The 21839-nt window shown below is 40.9% G+C and overlaps 1 protein-coding gene across 3 annotated transcripts in view; it reads right to left on the bottom strand.

Annotated features, from left to right (window-relative positions):
• Positions 1 to 1612: 1612 nt before the first annotated feature.
• Positions 1613 to 21839, bottom strand: part of CREBRF (CREB3 regulatory factor) — a 21512-nt gene continuing 1285 nt past the window's right edge. For 2 of the 3 annotated variants that reach the window (XM_083728207.1, XM_083728209.1), the window contains exons 2-9: positions 9718 to 9907; positions 8649 to 8774; positions 6011 to 7085; positions 5394 to 5588; positions 4964 to 5153; positions 3919 to 3992; positions 3165 to 3287; positions 1613 to 2320 (exon numbers count right to left, since the gene is read on the bottom strand). In XM_083728207.1, coding sequence (XP_083584333.1) covers positions 2205 to 2320; positions 3165 to 3287; positions 3919 to 3992; positions 4964 to 5153; positions 5394 to 5588; positions 6011 to 7085; positions 8649 to 8774; positions 9718 to 9831 — 2013 coding nt within the window. In that variant the 5' untranslated portion in view covers positions 9832 to 9907 and the 3' untranslated portion in view covers positions 1613 to 2204. Of the gene's footprint in view, positions 2321 to 3164; positions 3288 to 3918; positions 3993 to 4963; positions 5154 to 5393; positions 5589 to 6010; positions 7086 to 8648; positions 8775 to 9717; positions 9908 to 20299; positions 20395 to 21839 lie in introns of those variants that run through there. The other variant, XM_083728208.1, reaches the window with a different exon arrangement.

The following is a 21839-nucleotide window of genomic DNA, read 5'->3' as shown; positions in this document are numbered from 1 at the left end:
TGTATCCCACTGTAACTATCCTATCCACGCTCTTCTGATTCAGTGTTAGAATCTTAGCATGAATCATATTTAAACGCCATTCTTCAATGAAGCTCAACACTATTTCAGTATATCAGAATAGGCTGATGTAAAATACTTGGACACAGCTCTACGACCAGCGTTAAATGAGATACATTTCTGATATGCCAGCACTATTTGCAGGCTTGACGCTTAAAAAAAAAAGCAGCTCCATCATGACATGCAAATTTCTGCTGAAATTATGCAAATACTTTATATCAATTTTTGAAAAGGTAGATAGCAATAAGCAGCAGTGCAGACAGAAAGAGCAAAAAAAGGCTTTGGGGCAGTACAACTCTACAGTGGGAGCTACATCTTCCTCAATCTTTCTTTTTTTAAAAGAATGCATTGCTTGCCTATTACAGGAATGTAGCAATTCCCAATGTTCATTTAGGTATAAGGAATCACACTGTAAGGTGCATGTAAGAATTGAAGGGGGTTAATGAGATTTTTGTATTTACTTGGAGCTGCATCTGGATTATTTGGTATCCTTCATAAATAGTGTTATGTAGTCACCTGTCTATCAAACAATTGGGAGGAAAGGCATCCATGAAACCAGATAATGATCCTGTCTTGACATAAGCAACTTTCTCATTAAGAGATAAAGCTTTTCATTGGTACTTTAACACTGACTAAAAGCAGACTCTCGTGAGCCAAACTGCACACGCATTTGTATTCCCCCCAATCATAGAAACTACAAGTTAACAATAAGTCACATAGAAGTTTGAAGAAGCTAGTTGAAATATCTGTACAAAAATATAAAATCTATAAATTCTTTTCTTTTTTTTAAGCCTGTGTTGATCCTTGGAAACATCACATGCACAATAATACAACAACTGGAAAAGTGGCAACTAAGGAATTAGATATTTTAGCTCTTTTCTTTACATATATACACATTACAATAAAAATAATTTTATTTTGGTTGTTTGGTGGAAGTATCCTACAAGCTAAATTTTTAATTTCCAAAGTCAAAATCTACTTTACCAATAGCTTACTAAAATCCAAATATATTAAAATTTCTATGTGCAGAAAAAAAAGGATTTACAGACTTCTAGATGGCCAACTTATCTACTATGAAGCGAACTAGAAGAACAGCAAAATAATAGTTATGTATGAATGCTCCTTCCGTAGACAATTGGACCCAAAGAGAAAAAAATTCACAGTTCAGTAAGATCCCTAACCCTGACCTTTTAAGTTTTTTTCTTTTTATACATTCAGTACAGTATCATGTAAGCTGTGCAAAACTTTACTTAAACTGGCAATCTGCCATATCAGTTGCATTTGTCTTTGGTACAAAAATAAACAATCGCATTAATGTGCAAGTATTTGTTTTCTTCCGGCCAAGTACCGAAAATGAGTTTTCTAGAGCCATCTTTTATACAATACATAGACTCTGTGGCATATCTACATTTTCATCATATTCCTATATACATTCAAAAATTTGTAAGAGCTGGAACAAATACATTAAAACCCATGAGACCATCTATACATCTTCTCTCCCACAAGGGTTTCTTACCATTTTATAGTTACACTTCTCCCCACCCACCCTCCCCCTCAATACAAGGCACAAAGAGTATACATTTTCTTACTTGCACAGACATTTAAATACCGTATCAAGCTCAGAAAACTATATTTTTTTATATGGCACACTAGCGTTATTGCCAGGTGTGCTATGTACAAGTTATGGTTGCAAAGAAAACTTATTGTTTAGTTTAGAACAAAAGAGCAATTATTCTTGAAAAAAACCTTCTTAATCTGAATTCTAAGTTTTTATTTTTCTTGGAGCATAAACCTGCCATAACGTTTGGCATTTCGCAAGATTTTTGCTTGCAAAAAACATGTTTTGCTCCTGCATGTTATATTATCTGGTCCTAGGTAAACTTAATTTAAAAATGAATATGTAGTCACCACATTTATGACAGAAGCAGATTTAAAACTACAAGATTTATGCTCCAAAATGCCAGTAAGCATTTTATACCATGCTTTCACTTATCTTACTACATTGTTATAAAAAGGAAAAAAATGATGGAACTGAAAACTGTGTTTTATAGAACGCTAAATTCACATGCAGACCAGAAATAATTTTACAATGTAGTACATGACACAGGCAGAGCTCTGACCAATGTGAATGGATCAAGTGATGTCTACTAAACTTTTGATGTTGGTATTCGTAGCCCTACAAGGCCTCCTGTAGGATCTCCTTCTGCTGTTTTTTCTAAAACTTGGTTCACAAATTCTGATGTTTGCCCAGATACAGGTGGCCCTGGAAAAATGAATGAAGACATATATTCAGATGTGTGTTTTCTGCCTTCTGCTCATTGTTAATTCAAGATTTGTTAGTGCCGACACATATAAAATAAAGGTGGGGAACCTCGACCCCTTAGGTCATTCTTGGTCCACCAGGCCCAACTATTTGGCCCATGAGGCTGTTTTGGGCAGGCCACGCCCGTCTACCCTACATTTGTATGACATCAGATAATGGCAGAGCTTGGACAAAGCCCCCTTGTGCAGCTTCCCAAGTACAACAGCTGTTTTACTGAAACAAAGGAAATAAACTTGCTTTTAGCAGCACTTTGCTGCCTAGATACTTTGAAGTTCCAGTTTCACAACTTCAGAGCACCAAATCTCCTGATGTCGTTTGTAACATCAGGTGATTGACAGGTGTGGGGGGCTCACCCACTTGTCGCATTTGGCCGGTGAGGCAGATCCTTACACATATCTGGTGTGTGCAGCCAAGACAGGTTCTGCTTCCCTGGAAAGGATCTTTGTCAGAATTGGTAACAGGTTTGGAAGTCAAAAATTAGGAAGATGGGCCAATAATGAAGAAAAAGAGTAAAATGCACAAACATAAAACCTAAAACATAAAAAAGTTGTTTGTAACAGTATATTCCCTGCCTGAAACATCTGAATATGGCCTCTGCTGCTGTGATGTTAGGTTGCATTAGTTAAAAGAAAGATCTCAGTGATTTTAAAAGTCAAGTCAATGGTAGTGTAGTAGGTGAATGGTAGTGTAGTAGGTCTAAAGTAATGGTATTTGTGCAAGCATTGTTTCCAACATTTAGAAAAACTAATGATTTTTGGTGCCATCACACTAGATGTTTACTTACCAAGAGTATCTTTAATAAGTACATCAAGCTTCTGACCCATATTGGCTACTCTGTCATCTTTGGGACTCTGCACTCTGTTCACAATTTCTTGTTTGATAGAGTTGATCACAAACAGCAAGTTATCTGCAAGAAGAGACCAGGAACAATGTAAGTCTATTGGAATGCACCCTTTGGGGAAGCAAGAATACACCTCCCTATTTATTCATTTAACATCTGCTATGATGCCCCCTTTAATTCAAAATTTTCAAGTCCATTTGAAATAACTAATACAAACACAACAATAAAAAGTGGTGCTTAACATAGAACAGAGGAGGAAGCCTGAGAAAATTTAAAAATGCACTTAAAAGTTATTAATGTAAGCCACAGCTAAACCTCCCTGGGAAAATTACACAAGCAAGGTGCTATGGCCAAAAAGGCCTTATCTTCCAGAGGTGCTTGCCAATAGCTATAACAAACATCTGGCAATCATCTAGTCCTACTTCTTTTTCTTTTTGTAAGTCGCTTTGAGTTGCCATGACAAAAAAGTAGCTAATCAATTTAATAATAATAAAAAACAGATGATACTATTTTCTGTGGAGACAATGACCTGTCCATTATATACTTGGACCATCAGATTTCAAAGCCTCATGAGCTGAGGCTGCAAGTAGACCCTGATGGCCTCCTATGTCCAGACAGCATGCTCACACAAAGTGACCCTTTGTTATTTCAAGAAGCTAGTTTGCTAATGAAGTCTTTTTCTGTTTTAAAGGCTTACCATATTCAGTGTTGAGACCCCACAGTTTCACCTTGTTGGCTTCATACTGGGCTTTCTTTTTAAGTCGGCAAGCTCTGTGATAATGGAAGGCAAAAAAGAAGCTTAGAATATCCATCTAGTTGCCTTAGAGCATACCTGATGTTACTGTACTGGCAGTCATCAATGCTATACAGGTGCCCCTATCCCCACCCCACCCATGTGCACCCCATTCACATGGGTCACCGCTAAATAAATAAATAGCCATTCTCTCATTCAGGTTTGCTGCCCAGAAGTCACCTGGGGCTGCTGCCTGAACGAGAGAAGGTGGCCTCTGATCGACCAGTGGTGAAGGGAGGGGGGAGCCTTCTCCCTGCCCCCATCCTGACACCAGTTCTCCTGGGCACCCTTATTGGCCATTGCCCTCCGTGGCCATTTGCTGCAACCACATGCACCGGCTCTCCTCAGGAAAACATGCAGGCAGGCTGGCTTGGGGCAAGCTGGGCAGCAGCCTCCAGCTATTTCCATTTCCCACATGCTCTCCCTATTAAAGTAGGGTGCTCCCCACTTTACACAATTTCCCTTATGCGCAAGGGGGCACGAAGCATAAGCTGTTGGGGGGGGGAGGACACCTATAATAGCTTAGATGTTATAATCTAATAGTCAAGATACTGAACGATAGTTCCCAACACTCATTAAGCCTTGACTGATAACACTACCATAGTCTTATGCAGATGTTTATTGCAAAGTATGACAACTTTTAGACTTAAATAGCATCGCTTAGTGTGAAGCCATTTGTGTAGGCTGGACATGTTACACCATCATAATCAGATATGCCTCAAACATACAACAAAAGCAGGAATGGGGAGAGAAAAACAACCACGTGCTTCAGCACAACCTACTTTTTGCAATACAATACTAGCCTGCAAATACTTGTCAAAACAGAAGAATCCACTCACCTTGGCATGTAGTAATCTTAAGTACTAGTGGTATTATTATTATTATTATTATTATTATTATTATTATTATTATTATTATTATTACGGTGATGATGATGATGTCGCCTTACCTGGAAGCTAGCTTGTTTTTTTCTTTTCTTGATCTTGGTCTAGCTGTTAAAGGAAGTTCGCTGACTGGAGTCAAATCACTGATCACTTTATTCAGCTTTCTCAATTCATTCCCAATCTGTAGCAGTTTTTTAGGGTTAGGTGTCAGATCTTCTACATCTGTCCTCCGTGACTTCTTAACAGCATATTTCCCTATGCAAATATATACAAAAGCAGGTTATCTGATGGGTTGCTAGAATACTGTGAATTACATTCAAATTTTAGAAATAGTTTTTATCCTACAACCTCCCATGGCACTGTTATGATTTTTACCCAGTACAATATATAATCAATTATACAACTGGAAGGCAAAAAATAAATAAATATGACAAGCTTCTTGAAAGCTGCATATGCACCTGAAAGCAACAACATTTGTTAAGGGACTGCTCTTACCATGATGTAATCCATTCTTCTGATACATGTTACTTGGTAGTGTATCTCGATTCCATTCTGAAGGCCTTAACATTCTCTCCTGCTGTGATGGTGTTAGTTGCTCACTATATTCCCAGAAGTATCTTCGCTTTCCTCTTTTTCGACAAGATATTGCGGTCATTTCTTTCAAGTCTTCCACAGAATCATTCTCATACCCTAAGAAAGGCATAAAAAGTTGCACTTCAGCATTCACCCCAGCAATAGGGGCAGAAAAAAGGTTGTCCAAACCTGCATTAAATGGCTCTAAAGCATTCCATTTAAACTCACCAGATGAGACCATCCTAGTTATTTCTAAACAAGATTCTGAAGCTTGAAAAGAGGACTAGGAAGACAACCATGCAGCATTCTAAACTCTGCATCCTTCTGCCACATTAGTCAAAGGCATACTCAGCTGAAAAACAGATTCTCTACATGGACATGGGAACTGCCTCTAGAGTTATGACTGAAAAATAATTCACAACTCTTCCACTAACAAAAGTGTTATGTGGGTCATCAGCCTTGCCAACATACCCATTCAAAATCCCCCCCCCCCCAATACCTGCAGCAGACCTAGCTCTAGATTACAAGCTTAAAATTACCTGGTTCAGAGAAAGTATCACTGATGTCATCATCTTTGTCGTCCTCGTAATCTTCCTCCTCATCCTCGTTTTCAGAGAGTTCATGCTCACTTCCGAAACCTTCATCGTGATCTTCATCCTCCACCTCTTCCTCTTCTTCCTCCTCCTCCTCCTCCTCTGGATCAGCTTTGCCTGCACTGGCCTGCTCACCCAAACTGTCCGTGACAAAGAGGGAATAGTTGTGTTCTTCCTTTTTCTGCGAAGGATCTGAAACAGAGGTGCTGGCAGAGAGGCTGTTCTCCTCAGCAACTATTCCTGGAGTTTCTTGAGGTGGAGTGAGGAGCAGAGCCTGAGTCTCTTTAAAAGGCAACACTGGACTGTGACTCTGAAGGGAGTCATTCCCTTTCCGCTCTTGTTTCTTTGCTACAGCTCCACAGTAGCAGGTGTTTTCTTTTGCAGCATCAGCGTTTGCCTGGCTCATGGAAGACCTGCTCTGCGGTACTGGATTTATCTTTACTTTTGCCTTTTTAACATAATCTTTGCATTCAACATGAATGTTCACTTTCTCATTATTGTACACGTTGGTCTTCACCATGATTTGTGTGCTTGAATTGGGTTTGCCTCCTTTCAGGGCAGATTCTGATAAAGGTGCCTCAGCCTGGCCCGTCTTGGATGAACAAACAGGGGCTGCTGCTCTGGTTGCAATCTTCTTCGTTGGCAAAGAGGTTAACTGGGTTTGCTTTACACTGAACAGCAATTCTGGGTAGCACAGTGGATCTGAGACAGGCTGAGAGTCCTCACTGTTGAGCTGAGCCAGAGTTGGAGTTTTACTTATCACCTCTTCATCCTGGTACGGGCTTGAAAAGTCATCAAGGCCCAAATAGTCCACCTCTTTTGTTCCCCAGATGTCACAGCTGGTTAGTTTGGTGTACTTTGTCAAATCTTCACAGTAAGTGTCCCACTGCTCCCAATTTGCGGGGAAAGAGGTTTCAGTATCCAGAATGTCTGTAAAGGACTCCAGGTTCTCAAGATCTTTACAGTCTTCTACAGAAAGGAGGTTATCCCTGGAACTCTGCTGGTAATCCATTTCTCTGTCCTACAGAGGCAGATGTAAAAATGTCAGTAAATAATGGTAAATTACTTTTCTCTCTGGATTCACCCTCAAGCCACACCACAAAAAGCACTACTTTGCTGGTGATATGCACCATACATACCTACAAAAGCTATTCATACCTCAAGGGAGGAATACTTCAACAGTTGTGATCCTAAAACATACTTACCAGGAAGTAAGCCTCACTGAACACAGTGGGAATTTCAAGAAAACATGCATAGGATTGTGCTGTCTGTCAGCTTTGAATCAAAGGGTTTTAAGAGGTCAGCAGTTCCCATGCCCAGTTCAATGGAAAGCCCATCAATTATAATTGCCTAGAAATAAGTGACTCATCTAGTTTAAGAGCGGAGTTAGTTGTCAGTGACACTGCTAAAATTAGGACAAGAGAGAAAGGGATCACTGATCTCACATTTCTAAAGCACAAAGCTGTATCATCTAGTCTGAAGAATTTTATTTAAGTGCATGAATAAAATACAAAATATCTTATTTGCTTTCTAATCACCTTCATTTGTATTTAACTAATAGTCTTTGACAAGTTCTGTTCAGAAATATTGAAGGAATCAAGCACAATTAGCTTAAGGAAAAGATTTGAGCAGAGGCAGTATCCAGATACTTGTAAGTGCACCTACACTATGGACTCCCTGCCTATTGATAACAGGCAGGCACCTTCACCGTACCCTGTTTAGGCAAGTTTACCCAGATAGCTAGCACACTGATATGTGTTTTAATCTGCTTTTAGTTCATTGCCGATTTTAATTTTCTGAATGTTTTAAATTCTTGTTTTTAATGATAATACTATCCTGCAACCATGTGTTTGGCCTTAAATAATTGTAAATAGTACTAATAAAGCTCAAATGGCAATAGTTTTAACTACTGAGTGTGGACTTTGGTTAAAGGCAAAGAAAAACAGCCTGAATGGGAAAAAACCAGATTGGCGACAAGTTGCCAAGGGAGCTTGTGGCACTTTCTCACTTGGGGGATTTTTCCAGGAAGAAGAAGAAGAAGAAAAAGAAGAAGAAATTATTTATACCCCACCCTCCCCGGCCAGGACCGGGCTCAGGGAGGCTAACATCAAAGTATAATACATTAAAAACATAAATCAAACAATTGATACAAATACAGCTAGATGGGAACACTGAGTCCTCACCAGGCCCAACAAGAGATTCTACATGGGGCAGGACCAAGAGATCCGCTGGTTGTCTTCCAACTCTTTCTCTGTTTCCCTCACTTTTAAAACGTCTTTTCTAACATCCAACCACTTCTGACTGCTCTTGGATGTAGCGATGTCAGCAATGCCTTGAAGTCTGCTCAAGCACAGTTCTTTTTTTACTTCTTTCTTGGCCAGCTTTGTCAGCCTTTCATTGGCAAGAAGCCACTGTTGCTGGGCTCAGGAACTGAGGATTCCTCAATTAGTGATTAAATTTAATAGAGAAGCAAAGCACAGCAAACTGGCCTTCAGTGCACAGGTTGCTGCAAGGCACACCCCTTCTCGTTTGTGAGTGGCTAAGTGTGCTTTATGCAGTTCAGGGAAAAATACAAGCAACTTACCACTTCATACATGAAATCTGGATCAGAACTGTTAGCCAACAGATCTGTGCTCATCAGAGTCTGTTCTGAAAACATGTGGTTTCGAAAGGCATCCCCAAAAGGAGGGTCCATTCCACTCACACTAGGCTGCAACAGAATGTTAATAATTTGTAACACTAACAACCAGTTTGTAACAAAGAAACATTAAATCCTACTGGGCGATTGCTAGCATGTTCCTTTAATGTGGTACATATTCCATCTCTTCTTTAAATGGTAGCACCTTATTACAACAGTCACTCAGGAGCCACAGCTTGGGTTTAGCCAGTTTTAAAACATGTTCTGCATATTTGCTAAGCTAAACAAAAGAAAACTGGCTTGGGAACTATCCCTTTTCTCAATGCCTATACAGTGGTACCTCTGGTTGCTAACGGGATCCGTTCCGGAGGTCCGTTCACAACCTGAAAAGCCCGCAACCTGAAATGCTGTACCTGCGCATGTGTGTGGCGCGATTTGGTGCTTGTGCACATGCACGAAGCGTGATTTAGCGCTACTGTGTATACGCGAGCAGTGAAACCCGGAAGTAACCCTTTCCGATACTTCCGGGTCGCAGCGGGACGCAACCTGAAAAAATGTAACGTGAAGCAAACATAACATGAGGTATGACTGTATATTAAGCAATTATATGTACAAATGTACATGTACAAAGGAAGGCCAATGCCTATGTTTCCCATACCTCTGTTCCCATTATATTGTCTTTGGCATCCTGAATCAGATAATTGCTACATGCTAGATTCACATGTCATGGAAAAGCAGAAGCAAAAAGTTCCTAAAGTACTCAACGTTGGCTGTATCCAGTGGTGTGGCTCAGTGGTGGCAAGGCTCCATCAGCGGAACAAGGAGGCAGGAATTCCCAGCAATTCTCTTTCCTCTTGCTGCCGCCCCCCCCATCAACTCTCTGAAATAGAATTTGTTTCCTTCCCTATTCTGCTGAGATAAGCTCTACTGCCACCGCAAAACACATAAAATCAAACCCTAAGTAAAATTTATTGACTTCTTATATCAGCTAAGTGAATATAATACTGGGTATTACCTGAGGCATTTCCAGGCCCAGATCCCCCAAGCCTAAGTCCAAACTTGTTCTGTTCTTTGCTTGCAAATTCTGTTCCAGCTTTTCTTCAGGGTCAATAGGCAACATATAACTCATGCAATGGAGATTCACAGATTTATTTTCCTAGAAAAAGCTTCGTGTCGACTACATGGAACTTTTCTCTGGGGACTTTCTGCATGAAATAAAACCAAAACCAAATATTCAGTTTGCATTGAAATGAAGATTGCTTGATAATTTCTGAACAAAGAAAGTTTCCACAACCTAATACCCATGAATCCTAATGTCAGAACTGAGCAAGTACACCAATTTCAGTTTGAACACTGTTTGTGATATTTTATTGTATTTTTGGTTTTTATGGAAGCCGCCCAGAGTGGCTGGGGAGGCCCAGCCAGATGGGCGGGGTATAAATAATAAATAATAATAATAATAATAATAATAATTATTATTATTATTATGAAATTTTTTACACAGCGTGATCTGAGTTCATGATTTTATGAAGTCCAAGAGAACAGGCCCTGCTTTGAGGAACTTGGGCAGGGGGCTGCTCTCTTGGACTTCATAATTTCATCACAGGGGAGAAAGTAGATAAAACAGAGAAGGAAGATGTGTTCAGAGCAATGAGAGAGGTGAATGATTTTGGCAGCAGAGCAAGGGCTAGAGCTGAGGGGACCACAGACTACCAGAGAGGAGACGGCATGAAAATCAGGAAGAGTTTTTGAAGAGGCACAGTGCAATGACTATATTTATGAAATGTTGAAATGGAGAATGACATGATTTAACAATGGACTGAATCTGTGGACATATGAGGCAGTGGTGAAGGGGTTCCTGAGAATGATCTTAATAACTGATGTTCCATTAAGCATCCATGTTTCAAGCTTTTCAGAACTTTAAAGGTCAGTACTAGCACTGAGAATTGTGTTTGGAAACAAATCAGGTGGCAGTGCTGCTGTTTTAAGACCGGCCAGAAAGGTTCTATTCGCTTAGTCACGTTCTGTAATCTAGTTGATGTATCCTGAACCAACTGCAGTTTCCAAACAGAATTGAAAAGCTGCTCTATGTAGAACGCATTGCAGTAATCCAAACAGGATGTCACTGGGACATGGTTAACTGAGACTAGGCTGTTCAGAGAGCTACAAGCCTCATTTTAATATTACAAGGCATATTCTAGCATATCATCTGTTTGTGCTCGCCCACACAAGATTTTAATATGTAATATTATTTTATAATGTGTGTTTATAAGACTGCTGTTATAGCTGGAAAAATTGTAGGTTAACTTGTTTTAACCCCTCGTATTATTGGAATGGTTAAGGTATATTTTCTACTGCATGTAAACTACTTTTTAATATTCAGTGGTAGTTAAATTCTATTATTTGTTTTTTTTTAATTGCCAGTGTGCCAGAAGAATTGATATTAAAATGTTCATATAAATCCCAAAATGTCCACTCACAGGAGACACTGATCAGGGTGGCTCTGCATGATCGACTACTCAGGATTTCTCTTCTTCCAAGCAGCCTCTGCTGGTGACTATGTATTTTGCCCTACTCTGTATCAGGTGTGACCAAATTATCTCATAACTCCTGATACAGAAAGGCAACAGACTGCCCTCAGAGGTGGAACACCTAGAACAGTAACTCATACAGAACCATGAGGTAAGAATGGATAGTTTTTATTCTAACACCTTTTAAAGCCAAAAGCTTTTCGTATGAGGGTGAAGCATGCCTCAAAATTCAATTAAAAGGAAATGAGACATGACTCAGGTATGGTAAGTGGTGCCCTAAGATGCATATGGAAGATAACTGACCAGCTTTGTGCTGCAGCAGGAATAATTGTCATTAATATGAGCTCAGTAAAACACTCAAAAAGCCACAATGCACCATAATCATGCTTGAACAAGATAGAGTCCCAATAATGTCTTGCTTCCAATAAATCTACTTTTTTGACAACTATGCAATGGATCACCCATTTAAAGTTGAATAATAATACTTGTCCTAGAATTTCTAGCTACTCCAGCTTCCCTGCCACCCCTGAAACCTGATGTTTAAGCTTTTTGGCAGATCGCCCCAAGGCACCAACTGTGCAACCCTTCAGCATACCACAAACAGCAAGATTATGCAAAGGAACATCTATAGAATAACCCACTCAGCACCATGGCGCTTCACAATGGGTTGCTGTAATGAATTTGCTTGTTAGCTCAGAAGCAAAAGTCCCCAATTAAAATCAATTCACTGAAAAAAGTCCTCCAAGTTTCTTCTTTTTTATCCTGGAAGCTGGAGGTAAAGCAAATGTCTGCCATAAAACAACAAAAATCTTCTGCTTGTTTAAGGATTGTATGTTCATAAATTAAAATTGGCATACCTATCATTCCAATATCCTGCCTCCATTCTACATGCCTCATTATGCCTCTTTTCCTGAAAAGGCTAAATTTAGTACAGTATAAAAGATGCTGCAGATCAGCTCGTGAATACAGTACAGTGGTACCTCGGGTTAAGAACTTAATTCATTCTGGAGGTCCGTTCTTAACCTGAGGTACCACTTTAGCTAATGGGGCCACCCGTTGCTGCTGTGCAATTTCTGTTCTCAACCTGAAGCAAAGTTCTTAACCCGAGGTACTACTTCTGGATTAGCGAAGTCTGTAACCTGAAGCGTCTGTAACCCAAGGTACCACTGTACAAGAATTAAGTTTGGATTCAAACTGGACCATGAGTCACACAGCAGCAGGCAGGCAAACAGAGTTGCACAAGGACAGGCCTGGTTCTGACCACCACTTAATCTAGTTCCTTTAGTTGCAAAGTGGAGAACATTAGAAGAATGCTTTATCTACATTTACTGGTTAAGAAAATAAAAGTCATTTATCTCTTACACCCAATTTATGTGAAAGAAAACTCCCCTGAAGCATTTTAATCCATGTGCCACCAGTATGATCATAGACCACAAGACTATGAAACAAACAAGAGCTCTAAAACTTGAAGCTATCTCCTCACACACAGCTTTAATTTTACAAACCTGCAGTCATTTCAAAAGCTTCTCTGGATCAATTAACTTCCACTGTACAATTTAAATACTGCCTAAGGATCACAACTTGAGAGCACTGAGCACTCTATGCAATACTTTGAAACATAAGGAACAGGATTAAAGGAATGATTTCTAATGTGATACCTGGTGATTTATAATCTAGAACCACAAGAGCAGAACTGTTTTACTGATATTTTAGAGAACCTTCTTCAATTTAAGCTTCTGCTAACGACAAAGCTCCACACTTTATGCAACAATCAAATTTGCCACCTGGCCACAGGGCTCATCACCTCCTGGCAAATAGAAGGGGAAGAAATGGAGGCAGTGAGAGATTTTACTTTCTTGGGCTCCGTGATCACTGCAGATGGTGACAGCAGTCACAAAATTAAAAGACGCCTGCTTCTTGGGAGAAAAGCAATGACAAACCTAGACAGCATCTTAAAAAGTAGAGACATCACCTTGCCGACAAAGGTCTGTATAGTAAAAGCTATGGTTTTCCCAGTAGTGATGTATGGAAGTGAGAGCTGGACCATAAAGAAGGCTGATCACCAAATAATTGATGCTTTTGAATTATGGTGCTAGAGGAGACTCTTGAGAGTCCCATGGACTGCAAGAAGATCAAATGCATCCATTCTTAAGGAAATCAGCCCTGAGTGCTCACTGGAAGGACAGATTGTGAAGCTGAGACTCCAATACTTTGGCCACCTCACGAGAAGAGAAGACTCCCTGGAAAAGACCCTGATGTTGGGAAAGATGGAGGGCACAAGGAGAAGGGGACGACAGAGGACGAGATGGTTGAACAGTGTTCTCAAAGCTACCAGAATGAGTTTGACCAAACTGCGGGAGGCAGTGGAAGACAGAAGTGCCTGGCGTGCTCTGGTCCATGGGGTCATGAAGAGTCGGACACGACTAAACGACTAAACAACAACAAAATAGTCAGCACTGGTTTTGAACCCATGGATCAGGGGTTGGGACCATCAGGTTGAAGGGCCAAATGTGCTCCTCCACCCCTCACTGTCTGGTCATTCTCTCCAGGCCACACCCCTCATTAGCTCTACTTCATACCTTGAAGCTTTTGCCTGGCTGGATTGTGTCCTTGAATTCTTATAATGTCTCTTGCTTCTCTGAGTGGATACAGAGAGGTATGTGAGTTTATGTAGATGCCAACCTATGGTATGAAAGTAAAATTTGCATCTAACGCTCTCACTGCGTTTGTCTCTGGCCCTGCCTTCCACTGGCACATGGCCTCTGGAAGGTTGCCTAGAATGGAATACAGCTCTTGGGTTCAAAACAATTCCCCATCCCTGCCATCTAACTTACCTGTAGCAAACATGTGCAATGGAAGCGACAAGTGTGTATTCTGAAAACACCCAGGTGCAACTCAGTCAAGCCATGGTATTCTCAACCTTCATGCAAAGTATGAGGCCACCTTTGGAAGCCATAAGCATTTCAGTTACAAAAGGGAAGAGACTTATTGGCTTATCACATCTAGCAGTTGTACCTAGAATACAGATTCTGTTCTTATTACTCTTCTGACATGTCAATGAGTTCTAAACTTTTTCCTGCACAAAACACTTTAACGTGGACAATTCTGTCAAAGAAATTTGTGCAAAACATGAAACTAGTTTTTTAAAAAAGGTTTTAGCATTATTTTCACCACCTGGTTTTAGAGATTTTGGAGGACCAAAATGCTAGTTAACAACATAAGGTATACATGCCCATATTTCCCCAATATTTTCCTTCTCATAAGATACCATCAGGGCTAAATTAGATATGTCAAATGTTTGAAAGCAATTAACTTGCACACTTTGGGTTATGTAAATAGCAGTCATAGCAAAGCCTGAGTAGCCAAAGGCATCATGGGGGAGGGGAGAGTTTCACACTTTCCCCCTGCCAGGTCTGACAAAAATCACATATCTGAAGCTGTTGTTCACATTTCTAGAGAAGCTTCAACTTGGAGATAAAAAATGTGCACATGAATTGCATTCACACAATTAACACTATGTCTAGTTCAACCCTCATAGAAGTCTCAAACAATGACAAATTGTATCCAGATGTTTTACTCTTAGAAAACTTGCTTTTTCTTCTTCTTGATGATGTAGGGGACCACGAGGATTATTTTCCTCAAAATTACAAACTTTCTGGAAGCAAGTTTCCTCCTCTCTCATTTGTATCTGTGAGTTCTTGCTCCTACCATTTTTTTTACTGTCTTACAGAAGGTGGCCTTTCAAGCAGAGAGTGGTATTTATAGAAAGATCTTTTTTTCTGTCTGCTGCCTGGTGTACAGAACACTTTAGAGTCAAGACTTGAAATGCACAAAAGAATCATCTGCTCTATTAATAGCTTTCAAAAACAACTTTAGCATTCAAGACCGTGGTGCCAGATTACGAAAACTGTTTCATGCTATGAATGTGTCCTTATGAAAGAATTCATGTCCAGTAGCTAACTGGTTACGCAGTGATACTTTGCTTCCGCACATTACATAAGCGTGTTGGCAAATACTAGTCCATATCACTGCCAGCTAGCTTGTCAGTCTATTTTAAGACAGAGTTACCTATCCCCAATCCTGTAGCCAACAGTCAAAATTTCATCTTTGTGGCCACTGTGAAGTGTGAGGTCTTCTGCGTTCATTACAAAGTTTTCTTCCCCTCAGTACTGTGAACAAACTCTCAAAGGTAAATTGATTATGGAGTTATAATTCTGTAGAAGACACGCCATATTGCACTGAACCCTAAACTATTAATTCTTTTGCTGTCCATTTTGAGGATGGCCATATGCCAAGCAGAGTCATTTGTGGTAGTGTCCATGGTGCTACCTTAAAATTTCAGAAATGCTCATGGCCCCAGAAGGTTGAGGACCCTATTAGGGCCTACATATTTTATTTATGCATGTCCGGGCAGGGGGCGGTGGTAAGGGATGATGTATTAAAACTACTTTCAGTAATGAGCCATTAACTCCCCACCAGTATTTACAAGAGTTAAAAAGAAATACTTCCCTCAGAAACGTCTGTCGTTTGCTGAAAACACCAAATTTGCTCAGCTGCAGTAAAAAAACACCACTATATAGTACTTTGAACGTTAGATGTACTTTAGAAATGAACTATGGAAACAGGCGAATTTGATTTTCATTTTATCATGGCTATGAATGAAAACACTTTCAGTTTCTCCTAAAAACTTGAAATTCAAACAGAACAGAAAGTGAAATAGCTAAACAATTATGCAACTGATACATGTTCCAAAAAAATAAACACACAAAAAAACCAAAACCCTTGGAGGTCAATCTAGTACAAACTTTTAGTAGGGGGGTAGTTTAGAAGCAAGGATTGGGAAATCTTCAATGATCAAATTATTTTCAATTTGTGCTCTAATTCTGAAGCTAACAATTGGTAGGGTGATATTTTTAATCTTGCATTTTTAGCTGTCTGCTGTTGGTACTGCCTTTATTCTGGCTTGATCATGAGGTAACTAGGAAATTTAGCATCCAGCAATTTGAGGAGGGAAGGTGGAGGATGCCTCCATTCCAGTTAATGCAGGTAAGGGGAGAATACAGGAATTACAGGAGCGACAGGAATTGCTGGTGCCAGTGAAAAGGTCAGCTAAACATTTGCCTAGCCCTTCTTCTAAGTCCTTTTCCCAGCCATGGCTCAAGATGCCTTGCTAACTTGTTCTTGGACTCACAAGGTATTGCTGCTTAATAATTAAGAAAATTTGATTTGATTATGGATGATGAAGCTATCCTGACTTGTATCACCAAGTCATGGATCGATAAGCTGAGAGCAGATCCCTCTCAGTTGTGTACATCTGAGCAGTCTGTGCAGAACTACCACAGATTGGGCATTGCCATGGGCTATAAAGATCCCATCTGCCTCTGCATGCTTCTGAATGGATTCCAGTTCTGAGCATTTGTACCTGGTGTTCATAATTCCAATAGTGCTCCAACAACTCAGTCTAACAGTCTCCTTGTCTAAACTTAGGTGGTCTTAGATTGGTGCTCAGAACTCCCCTGCACATGGACCTCAACATGCTGAGGCTGCTATGACAATCATGGGGGCTGTACAGATCAAATATTTTACTTGGGTTTTCTCATTTGGTCTAGGAGGGTGGTTTAATTTGATTTCCTAGTCAAAGCCACTACTTCCGGTTGAGGTTCAGGCTGATAACAGCCATCCCTCTCTGAAGGGTGGTGTACCAATGTGAACAGCCTGACCCTGAAGATCACTCAAGAAACCTCCTGAGGAGGTTTCCATTGGCAAAGCTGGTTCTACACAGAGATGAGTCTGGGACTGGACATGGTTGCTCCTAAACATCCTCTTCTACTAGTCACAGCTCAATGATTTTTCAGTGAGCTGGAAGTATTGAAACGAAAGGGTGATGAAACCCAGAAAAGGATAGGGACATAGAAGGTGGAAAACTCAAAGAGTTTGATGACATATGGCTAAATCACACAATCAAGCCTACTCTGTGAGAGATGGTAGTGAAGAAACAATGCTTCAGTCATTATTGCACCTGTCCAGTGCCATTCAATAGAACTTTCCTGACTAAATTAGGATCCACTGCAATCTGGCCACCAGGAAGACATTAAGGAACCATCAAAAGCCACCTATGACATGCTTACTAAGCACTTAAAGCAGGGGTGTATAATCTGTGCTCCTCCAGATGTTGTTGGACTACAAATCACATCAGCCACAGCCAGCACAGCCAGTGGTCAAGGAGGACAGATGCTGTAGTTCAACAACATCTGGAGGGCCTCAGGTTAGCCACTTTTTAAACGATAAAACTACTTGTAATCACTGTGACTTATGTCTCTGTTAATACAGTTCAGTCATCATATGTGCCCAGGTGCTGAGTAAAGAGTGACTTGCCATATGTGACAGGAGTTGCCCTGTCCTCCTGGCCACTGCTCCTGGATGAGATTTTTTTAAAGATACTGAATGCTATGCCATTTAATATTCAGAATTTCTATGTGGTGCACATAAAATGTTTTAAAGGCCTTACAAAGAATAAAAACAATTAAAATTTATCACAGGAATGGAATTTGGGGGAAGAGTACTTCCAGAAGGCAAGTCAACCAGTCAGCCAGCTGCTGCTTTTCTAGACAGCCAGAATCTGCTTAGACACAACAATATAACTGTGCTATAGGAACTATGACTTTAAAATTTGTGCTTGCTTTCCCATCCTCCCACTTATTTTTTTTTTCTCATGTGTCATCTCTTTTTAAATTGTGACTCTGAGGGCAGGAGCCAATTCACTACTGATTTTTGAAAGCTGCTCCGAGAGCCTTTTTGGCTAAATTGTGGGGTATAACTGTCTTAAATAAGTAAATAATTGTTCCTCCATTGCCCCTCACTGCTCATTAGCCTCAAGTAGGGCTTTAACCCTCAGGGCCCAAGAGGTAATGAGCGCCTCTTCATGATAAGTGGCAATCATGAGGCTGCTCCTGAAAAACAAAAATACTAAATTCTTTACAGTATTAGGAAAAAATCTCTTTAAGGAACAGAATATGTTTTCTTCTTGAATGATGCACTTAAAGTTCTCATCAAACCACTAAAAAGTGCTAAAGAACAATGGTATAAGTTGGTTTTCCAGTGCACTGGTTGTCTCCAGTTGCCTCAAACATGATTGAGATTCTATTCCCAAACAAGGACTATGATACCTTGCTATGGCAGGCATAAAAGCTGCCAAAGAAAGAAAAGGATTATTTTGTAAACTGAAATAATGTGGAAGTGGAACTGCAATTCATATAGAGAAATCCCTCCTCACTACAACCCCACTATGCACTGCCAACAAGTACTGTAACAGGAAAGCAGAATTGCCTGCACTTACAGCATCACCCAGCTTCTTTTCAGTGTTGGCATATGATTACAGTATTTAAAGAGTACCTCCTGCTCCCAGTGTTACATGTAATGAAAGCACCTCACTTCCATGCAACTAGGACAATGTACCAGGAGGCGTACAGACTAAATCCTGCACCCTGTAATTAGACAAAGAAGCAAAAGGTTTGGGAATCTTTTGATTCTACCATAATACAGTATTTAATATTCTCCCATCGAGCCCTTAAAAAGTTTTAACTTGACATTACAGTGGTACCTCAGTTCAAGAACAGTCCTGTTTACAAACGATTCGGTTTACGAACTCCGCAAAACCGGAAGTAGTGTTTTGGTTTGCAAACTTTACCTCGGTCTAAGAATGGAATCTGAACGGTGGAAGGGCACCGGCGGTGGCAGGCCTCATTAGGGAAAGCGTGCCTCGGTTTAAGAATGGTTTCAGTTTTAGAATGGACTTCCGGAACAGATTAAGTTCGTAAACCAAGGTACCACTATACTTGTATTGCTTTTGCAAGTGAGCAAGCCTTCAATACAGGTTAGCATTCTAACTTTACAGAAAGAAAACCAAACAAAAATAAAGAGCACATGGCATACTACTGTGCTCCACCAATACTCAATTACAAATGTTAAGCTTAAAAAACAAGTTAAGAAAGGAACTTAGCATTGAGGGAATCCACAGTACAAAGCAAATCTGCAACACAGAACAGCAGAACCTGCCTTATATGGAATCAAACAACTGGTATATCTAGCTTGTATTGTCAATACCAACCAGCAGCTGTTCTCCAGGGTTTCATACAATAGTCATAGGAACATAGGAAGACCACTGGTCCATCTTACAATGGCTGTAGGTCTCCAGGGCTTCAGGCAGAAGTGTTTCCCAGTCCTACATAAAGATGCTGAAGACTGAAGCTGGGACCTTCTGTGGAGATGCTCTACCACCAAGCTCATGTTGTCAAACTCATGTTTGTTTAGCATCACATGCAACAATGGCTGTATATGTGGCAAAGAGTAAGGTACCAGAGCCAAAGCAGCAGCTTTAAACTCAAGCAGCAACTCCTTGGACTCAGCCATAGTAAATTCCACACAAGATACTGGCTGGACATACTTCATTTGGAAGTATTGCACCATATGCAGGATAGGAGGCTGAGAGATAAATAGGACAAAAAGGAATCTTACAAGAAGCTTGCACAAAAAATTGAGGTTGCTTCAGTGACCTCTGCAGAGATAATACTGTCTGTCCAGTACTGGTTGCATCATCACAAAATACAGGCATTTAAAATAAAAACACCTCTCTGGTTTATACCTTAAGATAGTGGTTCCCACACCCCTTCTCATCACTTGAAAATTCCTGAGGGTCTTGGCAGACCACTTTATGATTTTTCTGCCTGTGGTACCGGTAGCAATACACTGTGCTAGATGCTGTATAATTTTTAATTGCATTTTTATTGGGGGGGGTGTTATTTCTTATATTCTTTTCTTATATTGCACCTTATTGTATTACATTCTGAATTCAAATTGCAATAAAATACAATATAATAAAAATACAATTAAAAATCAATGCAAATATTTAACGCAGACATACTACGAACCACCTGAATGAAGCTCACTGACCACTGGTGGGCCACAGACCAGTTTAGGAACTCCTGCTTTGAATGCATTGATCCTGAACAGCAATATAGAAGCCACTTAAATAAATAAAATCACTGAACTATAGCAAGATATACAGACCTTGTCTCTTTAACTGTATTCATTTTATTCCATCCCTGGACTTGGTTATGTGTCTCGATAATGATTTATAATGGTGCACATTTTTCCTGCATGGTGTTTCTTTTTAAAGCAACAAAATATATTTAGCTTTATAATGGCTTGCTGCAGGTATAGACATTCCTGTGCTTCTGCAAGGACATAAATAAACTGGAGTTCCAAATATTAAATAATATTATGAAAAATTACATGGAGCATGATTATTGCAACTCGTGTGGATACTAAAACCGTTCACGTGAAAAGGAACTGCCCCCTTTTCCAGAGAGAAAGGTGACGGGTAGATAGGAAACCGCCCCTATAATGGAAATGTGCTTCTCTAAAAACTCATGGCAACTGTGACCTGACTCTCGCCTACTTTTTGCTGCATGCCCACATGCCTGCCCCAAAATACTCTGGCGGCGGCACAACAGAGTTGGCATGACTTTTTTCACTGCAGGAAAAGGAGCATTAAATTTAAGTCGTCCCTCCAGCCTACAGAAACCTGCTCTGCCCAGGGGTCGCCTGCTCTACGGGGTGGGGACGGGGCCTTCAGCAACCTCTTAAACTCCTGCCCCTTTTTTATTTTATCTCCCCGATGCCACAGCCCCCTCGGCTAGGCTGACCCACTAACACACCTCCCATCCAACATGGCCGCCCCACCAAACGCACCGAAACACAGCCGACCGAGTTGTCACTTGGCCCCACCCCCTCCCTGGTTGCATTGGCCCGCCTAATTCCAAGCCCCGCTGCCATTGGGCTGGTTCCCCGTCAGTCTCCCTGCCCAGTGGCCTCCCCAAGCTAGCATGAGGCGACATGTAAACAAATCACTTTCTGGATGTTCCGAAGCGAGCGGGACTCCGCCGGCCCACGCCCTCCGTCCTCCCCAAGCCAAGGGCGGGGAAGGGATCCAGGGGGAGGAGGGGGAGGAGGCCCCCCAAACACCTGACTCGCGAGGGCAGCGACATTCTTTAGCCGCAAGATCACTTACGAAAGACATAAGGAGTGGGTGGGAGAGAAGGCAGCTGTGACCTGCCTTTGGGGGTGGGGTGGGAAAGAGGAGCAGCGGAGAGCAAGAACGAGAGGGGGATCCGAACAGACTGCATGTCCCCCTGAATGAAAGGGGTGCCGGCAAGCCTCGGGTTCCGCCCCCTCCCCTTGTGGGGCCAAACTCACTTGTCACTTTCCCAAAGTCCCATCATTGCAACGAAACCGAGGATTTCTCTCGCACCTCACAGAGACGCAGAGTATCACGAGACTGAACTGACCGATTTTCATCTCTTTTCTGCCAACGCCTCTTTTGCATAAGACAACAAATACAACATTTCTTTCTTGGACTCCGCACCGTTTACTTGGTTTCCACGTTCTACTCTCTTGGCTGGACCGTGGCAAAGACAAGAGGACTCAGGCAATGTCCCGAGAGGTTTCACTTCCCCACCCCTCATGCAGTCTAAGCAGGCAATAAAATGGGAACACGTGTAGCCTTTAGGTGTAACACGATTTGAAGCAGAAGGATTCTGGAAGTTTT

This window comes from Podarcis gaigeae (genome assembly GCF_964106915.1).
Source record: "Podarcis gaigeae genome assembly, chromosome: 2".
NCBI classification, from domain to species: Eukaryota; Metazoa; Chordata; class Lepidosauria; order Squamata; family Lacertidae; genus Podarcis; species Podarcis gaigeae.
This window is presented reverse-complemented; position numbering and strand designations above follow the sequence as displayed.